Source organism: Leucoraja erinacea, chromosome 3, assembly GCF_028641065.1.
Source record: "Leucoraja erinacea ecotype New England chromosome 3, Leri_hhj_1, whole genome shotgun sequence".
Lineage (NCBI taxonomy): Eukaryota > Metazoa > Chordata > Chondrichthyes > Rajiformes > Rajidae > Leucoraja > Leucoraja erinaceus.
In genome coordinates, this window is record NC_073379.1 from 44,813,453 (window position 1) to 44,829,763 (window position 16,311).

The window sequence follows — 16,311 nt, forward strand, 5'->3', positions numbered from 1 at the left end:
ATAATTTCTTAAGCATATCCAATGGACTGCATTGTCCTGAATGATGTTGAGCTTCTTGAGTTATTGTAACATCTGCACCTGTCCCATCAAGTCAAAATTATTCCTTCAAACACCTGACTTTTGCCTTGCATGTTGAAGAGTCTTTCAGGAATGAAGACGTGAGCTTTCCATCACAAAATACTGTGCATATGACTTGCACTTGAGGTGCAGTATTTACATTACTGTGCTGTAGTTGAAACCCATACCTTAGTCTCAAGTATTATTGAGAACAACCAGTTCTGTCTGCTCTTTGCTTGCCTTTGCTAGCTGTACCTTAGGATAAGAGTGAATTTATAAATTGTCATTGTTCATTTCTTTACTCTTTGTAACAGGGTTTGCAATAAACTTGGCTTAACTTGTTGAAATACCTCATGCTGTAGTAAACATGCTAAATTAATATCTCTGCTGTACTGACACAAAAATCCTACATGTTTTAGATTTCTTGGGAATTGCCTTTTAATTGCCCTAGACGCTTGCTTGCCCCATCTTTTAGACTTAATGGATGATAGACAAGATGTAGATTTGAAACTAAAATGTAATTTACTTGTACCTGCACGTTTAATTTGAGATGAAAGTTGTAGAGCACATAATAGCATACTGTATATGTTTCCAAAAGGATTCTTGATTTTAGTGCCAACAAATAAAATAAAATAGCCAACACTGGCATGGGATTGCGACGTTGAGGCTTTATAAAGCAGTTTTGAAAATACAACAAAAACTTACCACTCAAAATGACCAGGAGATTGGTTTATTGCTTTCATCATTGTTTAATTTGATCTTATATTCCACAATAAAATGAGAAAAATTCTTTATTCTCTGGTGGTATGTTGAGTTGTAATGAGAACCTTATCCGCTCCTTCTTGATACGATTTTAATAAATTATATCACTGGGTGCATCTCTTTCTAATAATATCTTCCTTTTTACTTCCAAAATCCTAAGGAAAACTTAAGCCAATTGTTTTAAAACCCAGGAAACATGGGGTAAGCTGTTTTCTTTGGGTACCACTGGAAAATTGCATTTAAGATGCACTTGGAATTGAACTGAGTAGATAATAGTTCAAGTTTCTACCAATATCCATCTGTTTTCTCAGAAACAAAACCTTCCTTGAGGCACAGTGTAACTGTTTCTGTTTCTATCTCATCTCAATTAAAACGTCTCCTCTTGGATGCATTAAGAGTAGCAACCTGTCGCAGTTTCCTTTATTCTGGGATAATTTACTAATTGTTCCTAAAAATAAGCATTTTAAGGTCGCTTGTCCACCACCTATATGTCACCTGATTTAAAATAATTGAAAATGGCTTAAAAAAAAAACTATACTAAACAATTTAATTGTTTTGAACTATTGAGCCATTTAATAGATTTAGTCAAGTTAATTTCTTTTATAGAAAAAATCTTTTAAAATTAATTGCACCACAAAAAATGGGTGAAGTTATCAGAGTCTTTCCTGAACCTCTGCATGCAGGGGAATGTGCTTTACAAACGGGTGCAATGACCAGTTTTCTGATAGTTTCATTTGGGCAAAGTGAATAGTGAACACAAGTGAAAGATCAGGAGTTAAAATTAGTGTTTTGGGTGTGACTCAAAACACCTTGGTCTTTTGCATATGTTTGGCCGAATCTACTTATGAGCAGAAACGTTATCCTCATATTTAAAAATGTTCCTGATCACATTATCCCTTGCACTCAAATTTACCATGTCAATGGAATCACAATGTAATTAAATCTGATATTAAACAGCACTGCAAAATAGGCAATATCAGATTAGTTATCCATTATTTATTTCCCTTGGCTAACCTATATTAACTATTCCACATTATTAACCAAAGTCAGACTTAAACTCAATAACGTGGATAATGCAGAGCCATTATCTTCTTGGTCTAATGCAACTTATCCAAAATAATAATAACCATCATCAGAGTCATCTTTGGATTCCTTATTGATAGTTTCACTTTTAAGTGAATCTGTCATCAAATGTTCATCCGAGAAAGGATCTATGTCTGGCGATGTGCAGTGATCTGGCAGGTCATCACCCAGTGTGTCCAGGTAACTTCCAACTGAAATTGAGTCAAGTCCATCGCCACCATTTTGTAAGCTGTTCCAGCTGCCCCGTAGTGAAGTGTTCTGACTTTCCATCAAGCTGTATGTACTACTTGCCAAACTGCTGCCCCTACTGGCCAACGTGCCCTTCTCCTCCATCATCCACTTGATGGATTCGATACCGTCATTGATGGAAAGCAGCTGATGCATCAATTTGACATCGATTGCCCTGAGACAAGCCTGGGTACAGAAAAGCAAATAGAAAAGCAAATTAGCTAGTTTACACCAGTTTACTAAAAATGAATGTCATTTAGTATACAGGATTGACATTCTTCTCAGCTGAACCTGACATAATGTGCAATAGTTCTGATGCAAGATTTTAAATTGTGAAAGCATCATGCTTGAATTTGCTTTCTACGCTGGTACTTTGGCATTATTTTCAAAACAATTCCAACCACCACTGTGGAAACACAACATCTTTATCCAATTATTCATAGGAATCTGACATTATTTATATTCCCAGGGTAAACCCTCGGTGTTACAAATTTTCCATAGAATTCTTTTTTCGCACTGACAAATGTCAGTAACAGATGAAAAACGGATGTACGTCCACATTGTTGTTTTTAGTTTGAAGATAACATCTGCTCACTGGTTGAGTAAAGAAATTTAGGGTTGAATTTTGAGTACATCAACTCCTTTTGAAACTAAAAATCTAATTTTTATGCAAGCAAAATATCAGCAGTCAATAATTAAAAGCTGATGGAATATTAATAGTTTCAACCACTCACACTCAGATAAGAACTGGGCATTAGAAGAAATAAATGAAAGCATAATATACAATGTGTTAAAACATCAACAATATCAACATTGATATCGACAATATTGACATAGGAACATCGATAACAATGACTATTCACAGTCAGCCAAGAACTCGATAGCTGAAGAAGTAAGAGCTTAAAGCACAATGAAGTGACAAAATACCAAATATATCAACATTGATATCAGCAAAGTCAACATATGAATATTGCTAACTTTGACCATTCACAATCAGACAGCAATTGTGCAGTTGAATAATTAAATTTAGATCGCAAAGTAAAATTAAGTGTTAAAAATATCAGCAATATCAATACAGCACTAAAACTACTAAGCAGACTCCATGTAGATTATAAATGAAGAGTTTATGATTCCCAATTAATGTGGCAAATTTAATTTAGCATTTTAGCAAATATACTTGCTTAAATGTAGACAGCCATGACACTTTGCAGTGATGGAAATATATCTCATTTAATAGCCCAGCATATTGCTTGATCAGGTACTGCCATGGACCCAGAGAAGCACCTTTTAGGCACACATGTTAGATGTGCATTGTACAAACAATATAGGTTATCCGAATAATAAAGTTATAACACAGGATTATCCTACATGCAGGATTAAAAGATCCCAAAATGAGTGGCTCAGTCAAAGTCCCTCAGTCCTCTCACATCCAACTCTGAATGATCATGGAGTGAATCGACTTAAGGAGAGGGGTGGATCTGAGGCGCAAATGTTACAACCACCTTTTCCTGGTCTAATCACATTGGTGTTGTGGCCAAGATAGTACAGAAATACTTCTACTTCCTCAGAAGACAAAATATTCGACATGTCTCTAATGACTGTTACTAATTTCTATAGATGCACCACAGAAATCATCCTACAGTGATGCCTCACAGCATGGTTTGCAAAGACATAGCATGGAAAGAAGCCCTTCAGCCAGAGTCCGCACCGCTCAAGACCGCAATAAATTGCAGAGAGTTGTGGACACAAGCCAGTACATCGTGCAAACCTGCCTGCCCCCCAAAAGCTGGGTGTCAGTGTGAACTGTGAGGAGGATGCTATGAGAATGCAGGGTGATTTGGACAATTTGGGGGAGTGGGCAGATGCATGGCAGATGAAGTTTAATGTGGATAAATGTGAGGTTATCCACTTTGGTATCAAAAACAGGAAGGCAGATTACTATCCAAATGGCTTCAATTTGGGAAAAGGTTAAGTACAACGGGATCTGGGGGTCCTTGTTAATGTCTATGAAAGGAAGCATGCAGGTACAGCAGGCAGTGAAGAAAGCGAATGGCTTGTTGGCCTTTATAACAAGAGGAGTCGAGTATAGGAGAAAAGAGGTCCTTCTGCAGTTGTACAGGGCCCTAGTGAGACCACACCTGGAGTATTGTGTATAGTTTTGGTACCCTAATTTGAGGAAGGACATTCTTTCTATTGAGGGAGTGCAACGTAGGTTTACAAGGTTAATTCCCGGGATGGCGGGACTGTCATATGCTGAGAGAATGGAGACGCTGGACTTGTACACTCTGGAGTTTAGAAGGATGAGAGGGAATCTTATAGAAACGTATACAATTATTGACAGGTTAGATGCAGGAAAAGTGTTCCCGATGTTGGGGGAGTCCAGAACCAGGGGCCACAGTTTAAGAATAAGGGGTAAGCCATTTAGAACAGAGACGAGGAAACATTTTTTCTCACAGAGAGTTGTGAGTCTGTGGAATTCTCTGCCTCAGAGGGCGGTGGAGGCCGGTTCTCTGGATACTGCAAGAGAGAGCTAGATAGGGCTCTTAAAGATAGCGGAGTCAGGGGATATGGGGAGAAGGCAGGAACGGGGTACTGATTGGGGATGATCAGCCATGATCACATTGAATGGTGGTGCTGGCTCGAAGGGCCGAATGGCCTACTCCTTCACCTATTGTCTATTGGCTATTTATAGTTCTGGCCGAAACTGAAATGAAAATAAAATAAAATCACAGATGCTGGAAATCTGAAATGATAAAACAGAAAATGCTGGGAACATTCACCAATTTTTCTTTCCACCGATGCTGCCAAACCTGTTGATTTTTTTTCAGGATTTTTTTATTTTTATTTATGAGTTTTGGGTATCAGCCTGAAAGTGTAATAAAAAGTTCTGGAAGTCGTTAATGTTAAATATTGAAGCGACTACTAGCACTGATGCAAGAATAAAAGTTATGTCATGAAAAACAATTGATTTTGATGCAATTTCCTCCAAACAAATTCGAGGCATTTAACAAATCCAACATTATTATTGCACTGCGATGCTTGAGGAAATGCTGCACTTAGATTAGACTTAGACTCGGTATACTGTCTCAGTGTACTACTGCTATACACTTGTACTGTATCTGAGATGCTTATCTTAGATGTACAGTGCCCTCCATAATGTTTGGGACAAAGACCCATCATTTATTTATTTGCCTGTTTTCCACAATTTGAGATTTGTAATAGAAAATGTGGTTAAAGTACACATTGTCAGATTTTAATAAAGGCCATTTTTATACATTTTGGTTTAACCATGTAGAAATTACAGCAGTGTTTATACTGATCTGTATACAAAAATGAATTTCACTGTACTTCAGTAGATGTAACAAATGAAGTACCGTACCAAATGCTAACCAGCTGGAGATGGCTCCCACTTAACATGGTGCTGATCCAAATATCCACAGAAAAATACGATAAACAGGCAGCAAAACACATACATGTATATGAAATCAGTACTTCGAAATGTTTAAGAACTATGAACACAAACTGAGCATGTAGTATGTGAAATTATTGTGGCACTATATTGTATTGATGCTGCTTATCCTAAAGAAATATGAAAAATATCTGTGCAGAGTATGGGCGGCAGAGTGGAATAGCTAGTAGAATAGCTGCCTCACAGATCCAAAGACACAGGTTCAATCCTGACACGGGGCCTAGTCCGTGGGACGTTTCACCTTATAACTGCATGGTTTTCCTCCGGGTGCTGCATTTCCTCCCACACCCTAAAACCTTGTGGATTGGTAGGTTAAATGGCATTTGCAACTTGCCCCTGGTGTACAGATGAGGAGTAAGATAAGGGAGGAGTTGATATAAATCTAGCGAGGATTAGATTAATGTTAAAATAGGTGCTTGATTGTCAGTGTGGATGATGGGACAAAGGGCCAGCTTCTGTGCTATGTCTGTCTGTGAGTCTGTGATGAATCTGAGTTTTGCATCACTCTGTCCTGAGCTTTCACCATGATTTTAAGGATGTTCAGAACCCAACACAATTATCCCTTCTCCTTTTCCATCGAACCCCCCCCCCCCCCCCCCTGTATCTTTCCTGAAACCGCAGGAGATGTAACACCTGTCCCTATATCTCCTTCCTTGTCTTCCTCCAGGGACCACTGCAGTCCTACCATATGCACCAGAGGTTCACGTGCACCTCCTCTAACCTCATCTACTGCATCTGGTGTTCCTGATGAAGCCTCCTATATATTGGTGGGACCAAGCTTAGACTTGGCGACTGTTTCAAAGGTGTCTTTTTTTGTTCCAACACATTTATAGTTCTGCATTCTCTGTGGGTCACCTCTGTTTATTGGGGACAATTGTCTAACATTTTGCTGGAGGATTTCAACTACTTGTTATGAAAATGGATTGTCATATCTAAAGGTGAACAAGTTATATGCATGAACATTCCTACTCTTGATTACATTAAACCACATGTGCTAACTTTTTTGGAAAAGCTACAAAACACAGGTCTTTAAGGACCACTCCTAACTACCACTGAACTGAGGGTGCAAGTAGCACATTGTTTGGTCTGGAGTCGCCATATTGTAGCAATGTTACAAAATTTTGAGATTTTAACAGTCAAGTCTTTAATTTATCCCACCAGGTAAAGCATATAAAGAAGTTTAATTTGACACTTAATTCACTTTCATATCTTCAGTATTAAAAAAGTTATGGCCATTTTCATACTCGGAAATTGGCATCTTGTTCCCTATTGATTTTCTATGGACATAACAAAAAAGCTGTGATCGAGAACATTTAAAAGCCCATAACTTTCTTAAAATTTAAGAGAACTGAAAGAAATGTTCAGTTATTATAGATTGAAGCATTCTGAAACAAATATGAAACAATCTTACTTAGATGACTTGAAATTAAAGCATATAATTAGTTAGTTACCTAATTATAGCTAATTACAAAATTCAATTACTAGATCTAAACATCTATCCATTTCTTAAGAATAGATTAACATTTTTAAATAGCCTAAGTGTCCAAATAACATTCACACAAGAATTCAGGATATAACATAATTTTTAAATCTCATTGTCATGGGTTTATAGGCCAAATGGAAGGAATTTAATGTTTAAATACCTGTAAATTAATGGCCATTTAAATCAACTTGCCTGTGGGATTTTCTGGAACGCGACCATTTGGAACGTTGAGGTTGCAGTGATTTTAGTCCCCATATCGGCAGCAAATACACTGCCGGTTCTTCAGGGAAAAATATCACCGTTTCGCAACTTAAAATGTGAATTAAATGCATCTTAAGAAACACTTTTATACATAAAAATAAACTACTTTCTTTTACCTGTCCCCTACATAAGATCCGGCCCTGTTGTTGGCATTGACGGCTTCAGAAGCTGATTTTAAAATCACTCCAGTGATTAACTTGTCGGGCAATTAAAATAAAAAAAACACACAGAATGGCCATTGGAACGATATTTTAGCAAAATCTTGCACTCCAACAAATATAATCCAGAACCAGGTCGGAATAAATACGCGTTTTATCCCCGCCCCCCCCTCCCCCTCAAACACGCCAAAATCGCGCACACGGCCAGTGGCAGAATTGCAGCGCCGCTGAAGGTAAATATTGTAACATCCCTATATATTGTATGAGGTTACTAGATTTCCTTTCCTGAAGGGCATTAGCAAACGTAGTCTGGACCCTCATCCTCAACCTTACCACCATGAGTGACCCAACCAGAACCTGGTGCTTCCGACTGCATCGCTCTCGGAATCATGGGGGCACGCAAGCTTCTTCGTCACGGCAAGGTTAACGATCTGAAGACTGCGGAAACTATCGTGGAATTTCCCTGTTAGCAACATGAAGCAGGCAAGGTCCTCGCCCGCCTCATGAACAACTGACAAGCCTTTAGCCGAGAAGATCCTTCCGGAGACACAAGCCAGTTTTAGATCATCACGTGGAACAGCCGACATGATATTCACAATGCGTCAACTACAAGAAAAATGTTGTGAACATCTTCAACATTGTACATGGCATTCATCGACCTCACTACGGCCTTCAACTCAGCAACAGCAACTGTGAGACATTTCAAGTCAGATCAGAAGTGAAACAGGGATGCATGATTGCCCCAACACTGTTCACCATCTTCATTGTGACAACCATCCACATCATCAAGGAACTACCCCCAGGAATCGAAATTGTCTACAGAACTGATGGCAAACTTTTCAATCTTACCCGTCTCAAGTCCAAAACAAAGACATCTATGAGCTCCCTCATCGAGTTCCAATACGCAGACAACAACAGTGTTGCAGCTCTCTCAGCAAATCATCTGCAACAGATCCTGACTGCCTTCAACAGTGCTTACATGAAACTTGGACTTACCATCAACTCCAAGATGATTCAGGTTATCTACCAATCGTCACCAACTGAGACAAATCGGAAAGAACCATCAATTCAACTTTGTGAATCAACCCTGGAAAATGTGGATCACTTTTCATACCTTGGAAGTCACCTCTCCTCTCATGTCGACCTTGATGATGAGATCCTACATCATCTTAAGTGTGTTGGAAGTGCTTTTTGACGTCTTCAAATAAGTCTTTCAAAATCGTGACATCCAAACAGACACCAAAATGCTTGTGTAAAACATCTAGCAACGAAGCCTTCGTCATCAAGAACCAACTATGATGGCTCGGTCATGCTGTTCGGATGGAAGACGAGCGTCTACCGAAACAAACCTTCTACTCTCAGCTTAAAGAAGGCAAACGTAAAAAAGGCAGACAAAAGAAGAGATTCAGAGGCGCCTTAAAAGCTAGCATGAAGAAATGTGAAATTGACATCGACAATTGGGAAACCAATGCCAAGGATAGGAAACTTTGATGAACCATCATCCAAGAAGGAACAGCGACCTTCAAAGCCAACAGATGCGCAGAATTAGAAGAAAAGAGAAGAAAATGGAAAGAGAGGCTGCAACAGCCAAAGCCCGATCTGCCATCTGGAATTACCTGTCCTGAATGCAGACGAACGTTTAAAGCCAGGATTGGAATCATAAGCCACCTGAGAGTCCATAAAAACAACGGAACGTGGACCATCATCCTCAACCTCGAGGGATAGTCACGAAGACGACAACGATTAGCATATTGGATTAATTTTTACAGCAGTCTGATAGTTTCTTGCACAACATCATGAAAACAATCATATTTTATATTTCAGATGTAATTAGTTACTTAAATTTAAATTTTCCAGCTTCTCTGGTGAGAATTCCTGGTTCTGGATCAGTGATCTAGAACTCTGATTGCTACTTCAGTAACTTAACACTGTGTCTGCATGCCCAGAGCAAAAAGTGAATAAACATAAATGTTGAAGCAACAGGAAATAAAGTCATAGAAAAGTGACATTGAGTTATGTTTTGTGAATATATTCTTCATCTTCCCATATTACAAACAAGGAAACAATTAGTTTAAACATTGTTGAGAAGATGAAAATGTCATGATTTTAATAAAATGGCTATGTAACTATGTTGCTTTCTTGAAATTGAGTTCAGCAAAGTTGTATATGCCGTTTGCTAATTCAAACTGGTTTTAATATCTGGAAAATTACTCCTCCCAAAAATTAACCAACCCTTGGGAAATTTGTTTAAAAATAAAACTTGGGAACACAGAGCACTGGGCGTAACAGATGAGCAAGATAACATATATGAAAGATGGATGAACAATTTTTGGGATCATCCAGCTTTATGTTTGTCTAAGGAACAAAGACAGAGTAAATGCTTTCCACTTAAACAAACACTGTATGTTTTTTTTTTAGTCAAGATTCTAACCACAATGAAAATCACATCATAGCTTGGGAAACTGGTTTAATATGTCTGTCTTGCTAAAGCTGAACCCAAGACATAACCCAGTTTCTGGGCATTTAGTCACATTTATTTGCCTCCGGTTTTTTTTTCTGGGCTGTTTAATAGGCCACTCCACTAAGAAAAAGCATTACAACAATGGAAGGGGAAACCCAAAAAGTCCCACAGATATCATTGCTACCTCTGATTTATTAATGTGTTTGGTGCTGGCAATTATTCACGTTGCCCACTTAAACCTCGTAAAGGCCACTCATTCCAAACTGATTGTTACTGTGTGCTTCACTATCTGTTGCGTCCTGCTGTTGCATGCATAACAATTTCCTGGCAGAATGAGTCAAAACATTGCATAAATGTTGCTTTTAAACAGGATTACTTTTTACATGTGTATCATTCCCATTGTATACTTGCTTAAGAATCCAACATCATAGAGGTTTTATTTTAACTCATCCTCGGGTCAATTTTAAATGCATTTGTTTTTCATGCACATGTGAATTTACTGCCATACTCATATTGATATGAGGTTAAAAATATACGTCAAGTTATAGAGAGGACTGTTGGGAAATTTAGCCGTTGGGGCTAGCTGTGTGGGTGGGAGCAAAGTGTTAAGAAAACAAGGAAGATTAAAGGCTTTAATCCTTGTACAACTTCCTGAATAGTTCTATCATGAGAAATTCTGCAGCCTTTAATTCATACTTATGAGAAGAGTGAATATGATTATTAAGATTTAGTTAAGAGGCACCTTTGTTGATGAATATGTGGGGTACAAAAATGCTTTTATAATTAGGACCCAGTGAAGTGACCAAAACAGCTGCTTAGGTCAGTAAAAGAACCAGGTTTGGAGGGATGTGGACTAGTGGGATGTGGCAGGTGGGACTAGTGTAACTGGGACATGTTGGCCTGTTTCCACACTGTATCACTCTATGACTCTAAGATATACTCACCAGATCAATCAGGTCTTGCAGGGATAAACTTTTTTTCAGGTTCTTACCTTGCCAGAGATGCGATTGATTTTCGCATCGCATTCTCTGGGCGCTCTGCGGCCTTCCATCGATGGAGCTGGAGGCCACCTCAAACTGTCGTGAGCCCCACAGCGGGCCTGCGGACTTACCATCAAGAGCTCGCAGTCTCGGGAGAGGCCGAGTCGGGAGCTCCAATGTCGCGGAAGGTTCGACCAGCCCTGACGCGATGTTCGATCGTCCAGCACGGGGGAGCTGACATCCTCCTGATGCAGGAGCTGATCGCCTCGACGCAGAGGGCCAAAACGCCGCCGGCAACGGGAGTCAAGATCGTCCCATCAACGGAAGGCTCGAGGCCCCCGACCGCAGGAGAACAAAGGGTAGAGGCTTGAACGTTATTTCGTCTTCCATCACAATGAGGAATGTGTAGGAGTCACTGTGGTGGATGTTCATATTAAAATGTGTTTTGGCTGATCTGATGCTTTTTATTTGTATGACTGACTTGGTAAAACATACTTGGCAAATTAAGTACTATTCTGATTCTTTGGGAACTGCTCCATCTCCCTTGTTCTTAAAAATAACTGGAAAAGTATTTATCTCCTCCAGGAATGTTCCCTTTAAGGTACCAGAGGTCTGGCAAACAGAGGTAACCAGAATTTTATTTCGAAGTCTCATGACGAGACTACGTGAAGAACCCGTCAGCCCGCATGTGCGTTAATATGTCGACGCATGGCGTGAGATTTGGATGGGGAATGGACGTCGGGATTCCCCTGCGATACGGTTTTAAAAGCCGGAATGTACGTTTTACAGGAACTGTCGATTTCAACTTTGGTTTAGGTCCCAAGGATGGAGAAGCCTAAAACCAAGGGCAAACGTGCAGCTGAAAATTCAGCGGCAAATAACCGCGACGACGGGAGAGGTCGGTGGCCATCGGTATCAATCTTGGAGATGCTGGCAGGTGCAGCCTACACAGCAACCTCCACTTCAGTTCCAAAAGGGAGCAGTTTGGCAACCCCGAGTTCGGGGAAGGCCAAGAACGAAACAGCAAAAAATGTCCAAAAGGACATTACTGACAGGAAGGTACTGCCTCAACATCCATTGAGGATGTCATCTATCAGCTTTCAAAATGAGAAAACCTGATTGAGAGGCTGGTGGAAGGGAATGTGCTCCGTACACAGGAGGCCGTTATAGGTAGTTCCAGTCAGATGTCTGCGGCAGCAATACCTGGCTCAGGGTTGCATTATAATATCTCCCGCTCAGAGGAGGGAAGTGTTGAGGATTATTACATGATTGACTCTGACTGTGGGGAATTATACAATGAACTCGAATCCCCGGTCGGTAGGGGTGCTGCGAGCCGGCTGCCCTGCCAGCAGTGTGTTCGTTTTTTCTATTTTTTTTGCGTTTATTTTTTTATTTTTTAGTCTCAATGTGTGTTTTTAATGTTTCTCGATGTGTCTTGTGTGGAGGGTGGTGTGGAGGGGGTAAGGGGGAAACCGAGGCGACTTTTTCCATGTTGCCTCACTTGCGGCCTAACACAAAGGATCGGTGCGACCTTTCCCGGAGAAGCGCCCGGGGCTTCAGCCGGGGGTCGCCGGAGGGGAGCGCTCCGTTCTCTGTCCCGCAGCAGCCTGAAACCTGGGATCTCTTATTGGGGACCCCGGAGGAGAAGAGCTCCGACCGCCAGCCCACGGTCTACTTCTAACCGCGGGCACGGTGGGGACTTACCATCCGGAGCGGGATCCCTCGCCGGGGATCTCTGGAGAGGGGCTCCGACCACTGGCCCTGTGGTCTGCCGTGCTTCTGGCTGCGGCGGGGACTTTAGATCTTTGACCGCCGGCTTGGGGCCTACACCATCTTGAAGCCGCGGTCTCCGGTAGGGTAGCATCGATTCAGGAGTTACCTTGTCTGCACATCTGGCCGCCCGCAGCGGAGATTGCGGAGGGTTGTGGTCCCAACCACGGGGGAAAATGGACCAAACTGACCAAACTTTGTGCCTTCTACCACAGTGATGAATGCTGTGGTGGATTTTGTGTTAAATTTTTATTGTGTATTGTGTGTTCTTTTTTATTGTACCGCTGCTGGCAAGTTAATTTCACTGCAATGTATGTTCACATGACAAATAAATTGGACTTGAACAAGTGGATTATATGCTGCAGTTCAAGCCAAAGAAGGAGCTACTAGCTCTTGTGACAAAATTTGCCATCCCCTCGGGGATAGGAGAACCACTAGATGAAGAACTGGCAAAGAGCATTGGTTACTTGACTTCTCATCAGCTGAATTAGAAAAACATGCAGGACACTGCTGGGAAGTATGCTAGTCTTGATAACTGCCAGACTTTGGATGTTCCGAAGGTTAATGCCACCATTTGGGATAATCTAAATGGCAAAACTAGGTCAAAAGACTTAAAACTACAGCGAGTTCAGAGACTTCTCACAAGAGGGATTATGGCTTTTGCAAGGTCGGTGGATGGAACTCAGCTGTCGGAATTGCAGCAATACGCATTAGCACTTCTATGTAATACACATTTTGAGCTTAATTGCATTCGCAAAGATGCTATAAGGCCGGAGGTCAAACCTAAATATGCTCATTTGTGCAAGCCTAGTAATATGCAGTCTGCAAAGCATCTCTTTGGAGAAGACTTAAGTAAGCAAGTAAAAGACTTGCAAGAGGGATTTAAGGCGGCTGTGGGAGTGGTAAAGACACCCTTTGTGAGTAAGATTCCCATCTACCGGCATGCATATCATCCCTACATAGCTAGCGACATGAATCGCTACTCTGAGGCTGATTGGAGCACCAGGCCCACAAAATTAAGACCAAGCCAGAGGCCTTTTTTATGCGCAGGTTCACAGCTCCCACCATGAAGGAAGCGCACTCCACATACTCAGTTTCGTTCCCCAGCAGGCCACGATGCCAGAGTGAAAGGGAGGGGACAGAACAAAATCTAGGGTCAGCTGACTCTATTGATCAACCGCCTAAGGACGTTGAGTTAGGTGAATATTATTCTATCAGTCGCATGAGATGTGCTGATGAGATTCAAGTCGGAGGTACATTGAGGCTGTTCATAAACAGGTGGGAACAGATAACCTTGGATCCTTTCATTTTACAAATCATAAATGGTTCCAAGATTGAGTTTCTGGCTGACAAATTTCCTCCGTCACAAGAGAATCCAAGACTCCCGTATATACGGTCCAAGGAGGAAACTATGGCTATCCAAGTGGAGATAGAGGTATTAGATGGATAGAATGCCCTTTATTGTCATTTAAACATACAACGTTCAAATGAGATTACGTTCCTGCAGCAAACAGCAAAAAAAAAAAAAACACACAATTGACACAATTCCACACAAACATCCATCACAGTGAATCTCCAAACACCTCCTCACTGTGATGGAAGGCAAAAGTCTTATCTCTTCCCTCTTCCCTTTTCTTTATTCATCTTCTCCCGCATTCAAGCAGTTAAACTGCTGCATCGAGCTGATCGAGGCTTTTGATGTTAGAGCCCCCGGCGGGCGATGGTAAGTCCCGCGGACATTTAAGCCACACGGGCGATGTAAGGCCCTGCTCTGGGTCGATTTAAACCCCTTGATTCGGGCGGGGAAGTTGAAGTTGTGGGAGCTCCAAAAAGTGGTCTCCCACCAGAGACCCGCGACCTCCCGATCTTACCGACCACAAGGCCTGAAGCCAGAGCCTCCAAAGCTCCGAAGTCAGGTCGCAGCCGCACACCACCACAGCGCTCAGTGCTCCAGTCGGCCAGCTCCACGATGGTGAGTCCGCAGGATCTGCGACTGGAGCCCCAGGTTGATTCCAGTTGGAGGCCGCCGGCTCCATGATGTTAGGCCCCAATGACAACAGAGACTCGACAGGGAAAAGGTCAAGTCCCCCGTGCAGGGAAGAGATTAAAAAGAGCCCCCCCCCCCACATATACACAGCTAAAAATAAAATTAAAATAAAACCAAAAACATACACCTAACAGGACAAAAAAAAAGAAAAGACAGACGGACTGCAGTGGCCACTGCTGCGAGGTGCCGCCATCTTGGACACAAGAACAAGGGTGTGATTGAGCAGTCTGTCAATGAAAAAGAGGAGCATATTTCTAATATCTTCTCAAGGGTAAAGAAAAGTGGAGGATATGGAATCATTCTTGATTTGGCTAGTCTGAACACTTGTTTGGAATATAACCACTTTAAGATAGAAGATTTTCATTCAGCAAAACAGCTGATTACAGGGGATTGTTTTATGTCCTCTATCGGTCTCAATGATGCATACTATTCAGTGCCTATACATGAGAGTCACAGGAAATATCTGAATTTTATCTGGCAAGGCCAGCTATGGCAATTTAAGGCTCTAATCAATGGGTTGAGCTCAGCCCCTAGACTATTTACAAAGATTCTAAAGCCAGTATTTGCCCTACTCAGATCTGAATGGCATATTGTCATGGGGTTTATAGATGACATGCTCATTGTCAGGAAGACATTATGTGTCACAAGGTTAGCTGTTTCAGCTACCAAGGTACTCCTAGAAAATTTAGGATTAGTTATTCATCCCGAAAAATCCAGGCTGGAGGCGATAAAATCTATTGCCTATTTAGGGTTTGTCATTAACTCTGCAGATATGTCTGTGACTCTACCCACTGATAAAAAACAGAATACTGTAGAAGCATGCACAGGTTTACTCAATAATGAGAAGTCTACTATATGGCAGGTTGCAAAGGTGATAGGCAAGATGGTAGTTGCCTTCCCAGCCGCACAATATGGGGGCAAGCATTATAGAAACCTTGATCGTGAGAAAGTTTGGGCTCTAAGATTGAATAAAGGGCATTTTGATAGATATATGAAGTTGACGACAGAGTCAACATCAGAATTACAGTGGTGGATTTAGCACACACATGAGTGTTCAGGGGTCATTCTACATAGTAAACCCATGATTACATTACAAAGTGATGCAAGTGGACAAGATTGGGATGCAACTGACACCAACTCTAGTTGTGGTGGTAGGTGGAATGAGGAAGAGTTGCGACTTGGCCAGAAGTATGGTAGCGACTATTTGGAAATGTTAGCAGCATTCCATGCATTAAGAACGTATTGTGGGAATGACCATGATATGCATGTCGGGCTACAACTGGACAACACAACAGGAGTAACGTATGTGAATCATATGGGTGGTTGCAGGTCTCTATCATGTGATACACTGGCAAAGTCCATTTGGGCATGGTGTATAGATAGAAGAATATGGGTGTCAGCTACGCACCTGCCAGGTAGATACATTGTAGAAGCAGACACCAGGTCTAGAAAATTCAATGAACGAACAGAATGGATGTTAACTCAGGCAGTGTTCAAGAATATATTGGCCTACTCAACCATGGTTCCCATTGTTGCAAGGACTACTGAAGGA

General features: G+C 41.3%; 1 protein-coding gene across 1 annotated transcript in view; it reads right to left on the reverse strand.

Annotated features, from left to right (window-relative positions):
- Window positions 1–705: 705 nt before the first annotated feature.
- The window catches only part of LOC129695548 (leucine rich adaptor protein 1-like), a 33,249-nt gene continuing 17,643 nt past the window's right edge, over window positions 706–16,311 (reverse strand). Inside the window, exon 2 of the mRNA XM_055632595.1 lies at window positions 706–2,316. Coding sequence (XP_055488570.1) covers window positions 1,927–2,316 — 390 coding nt within the window. The 3' untranslated portion in view covers window positions 706–1,926. The remainder of the gene's footprint in view (window positions 2,317–16,311) is intronic.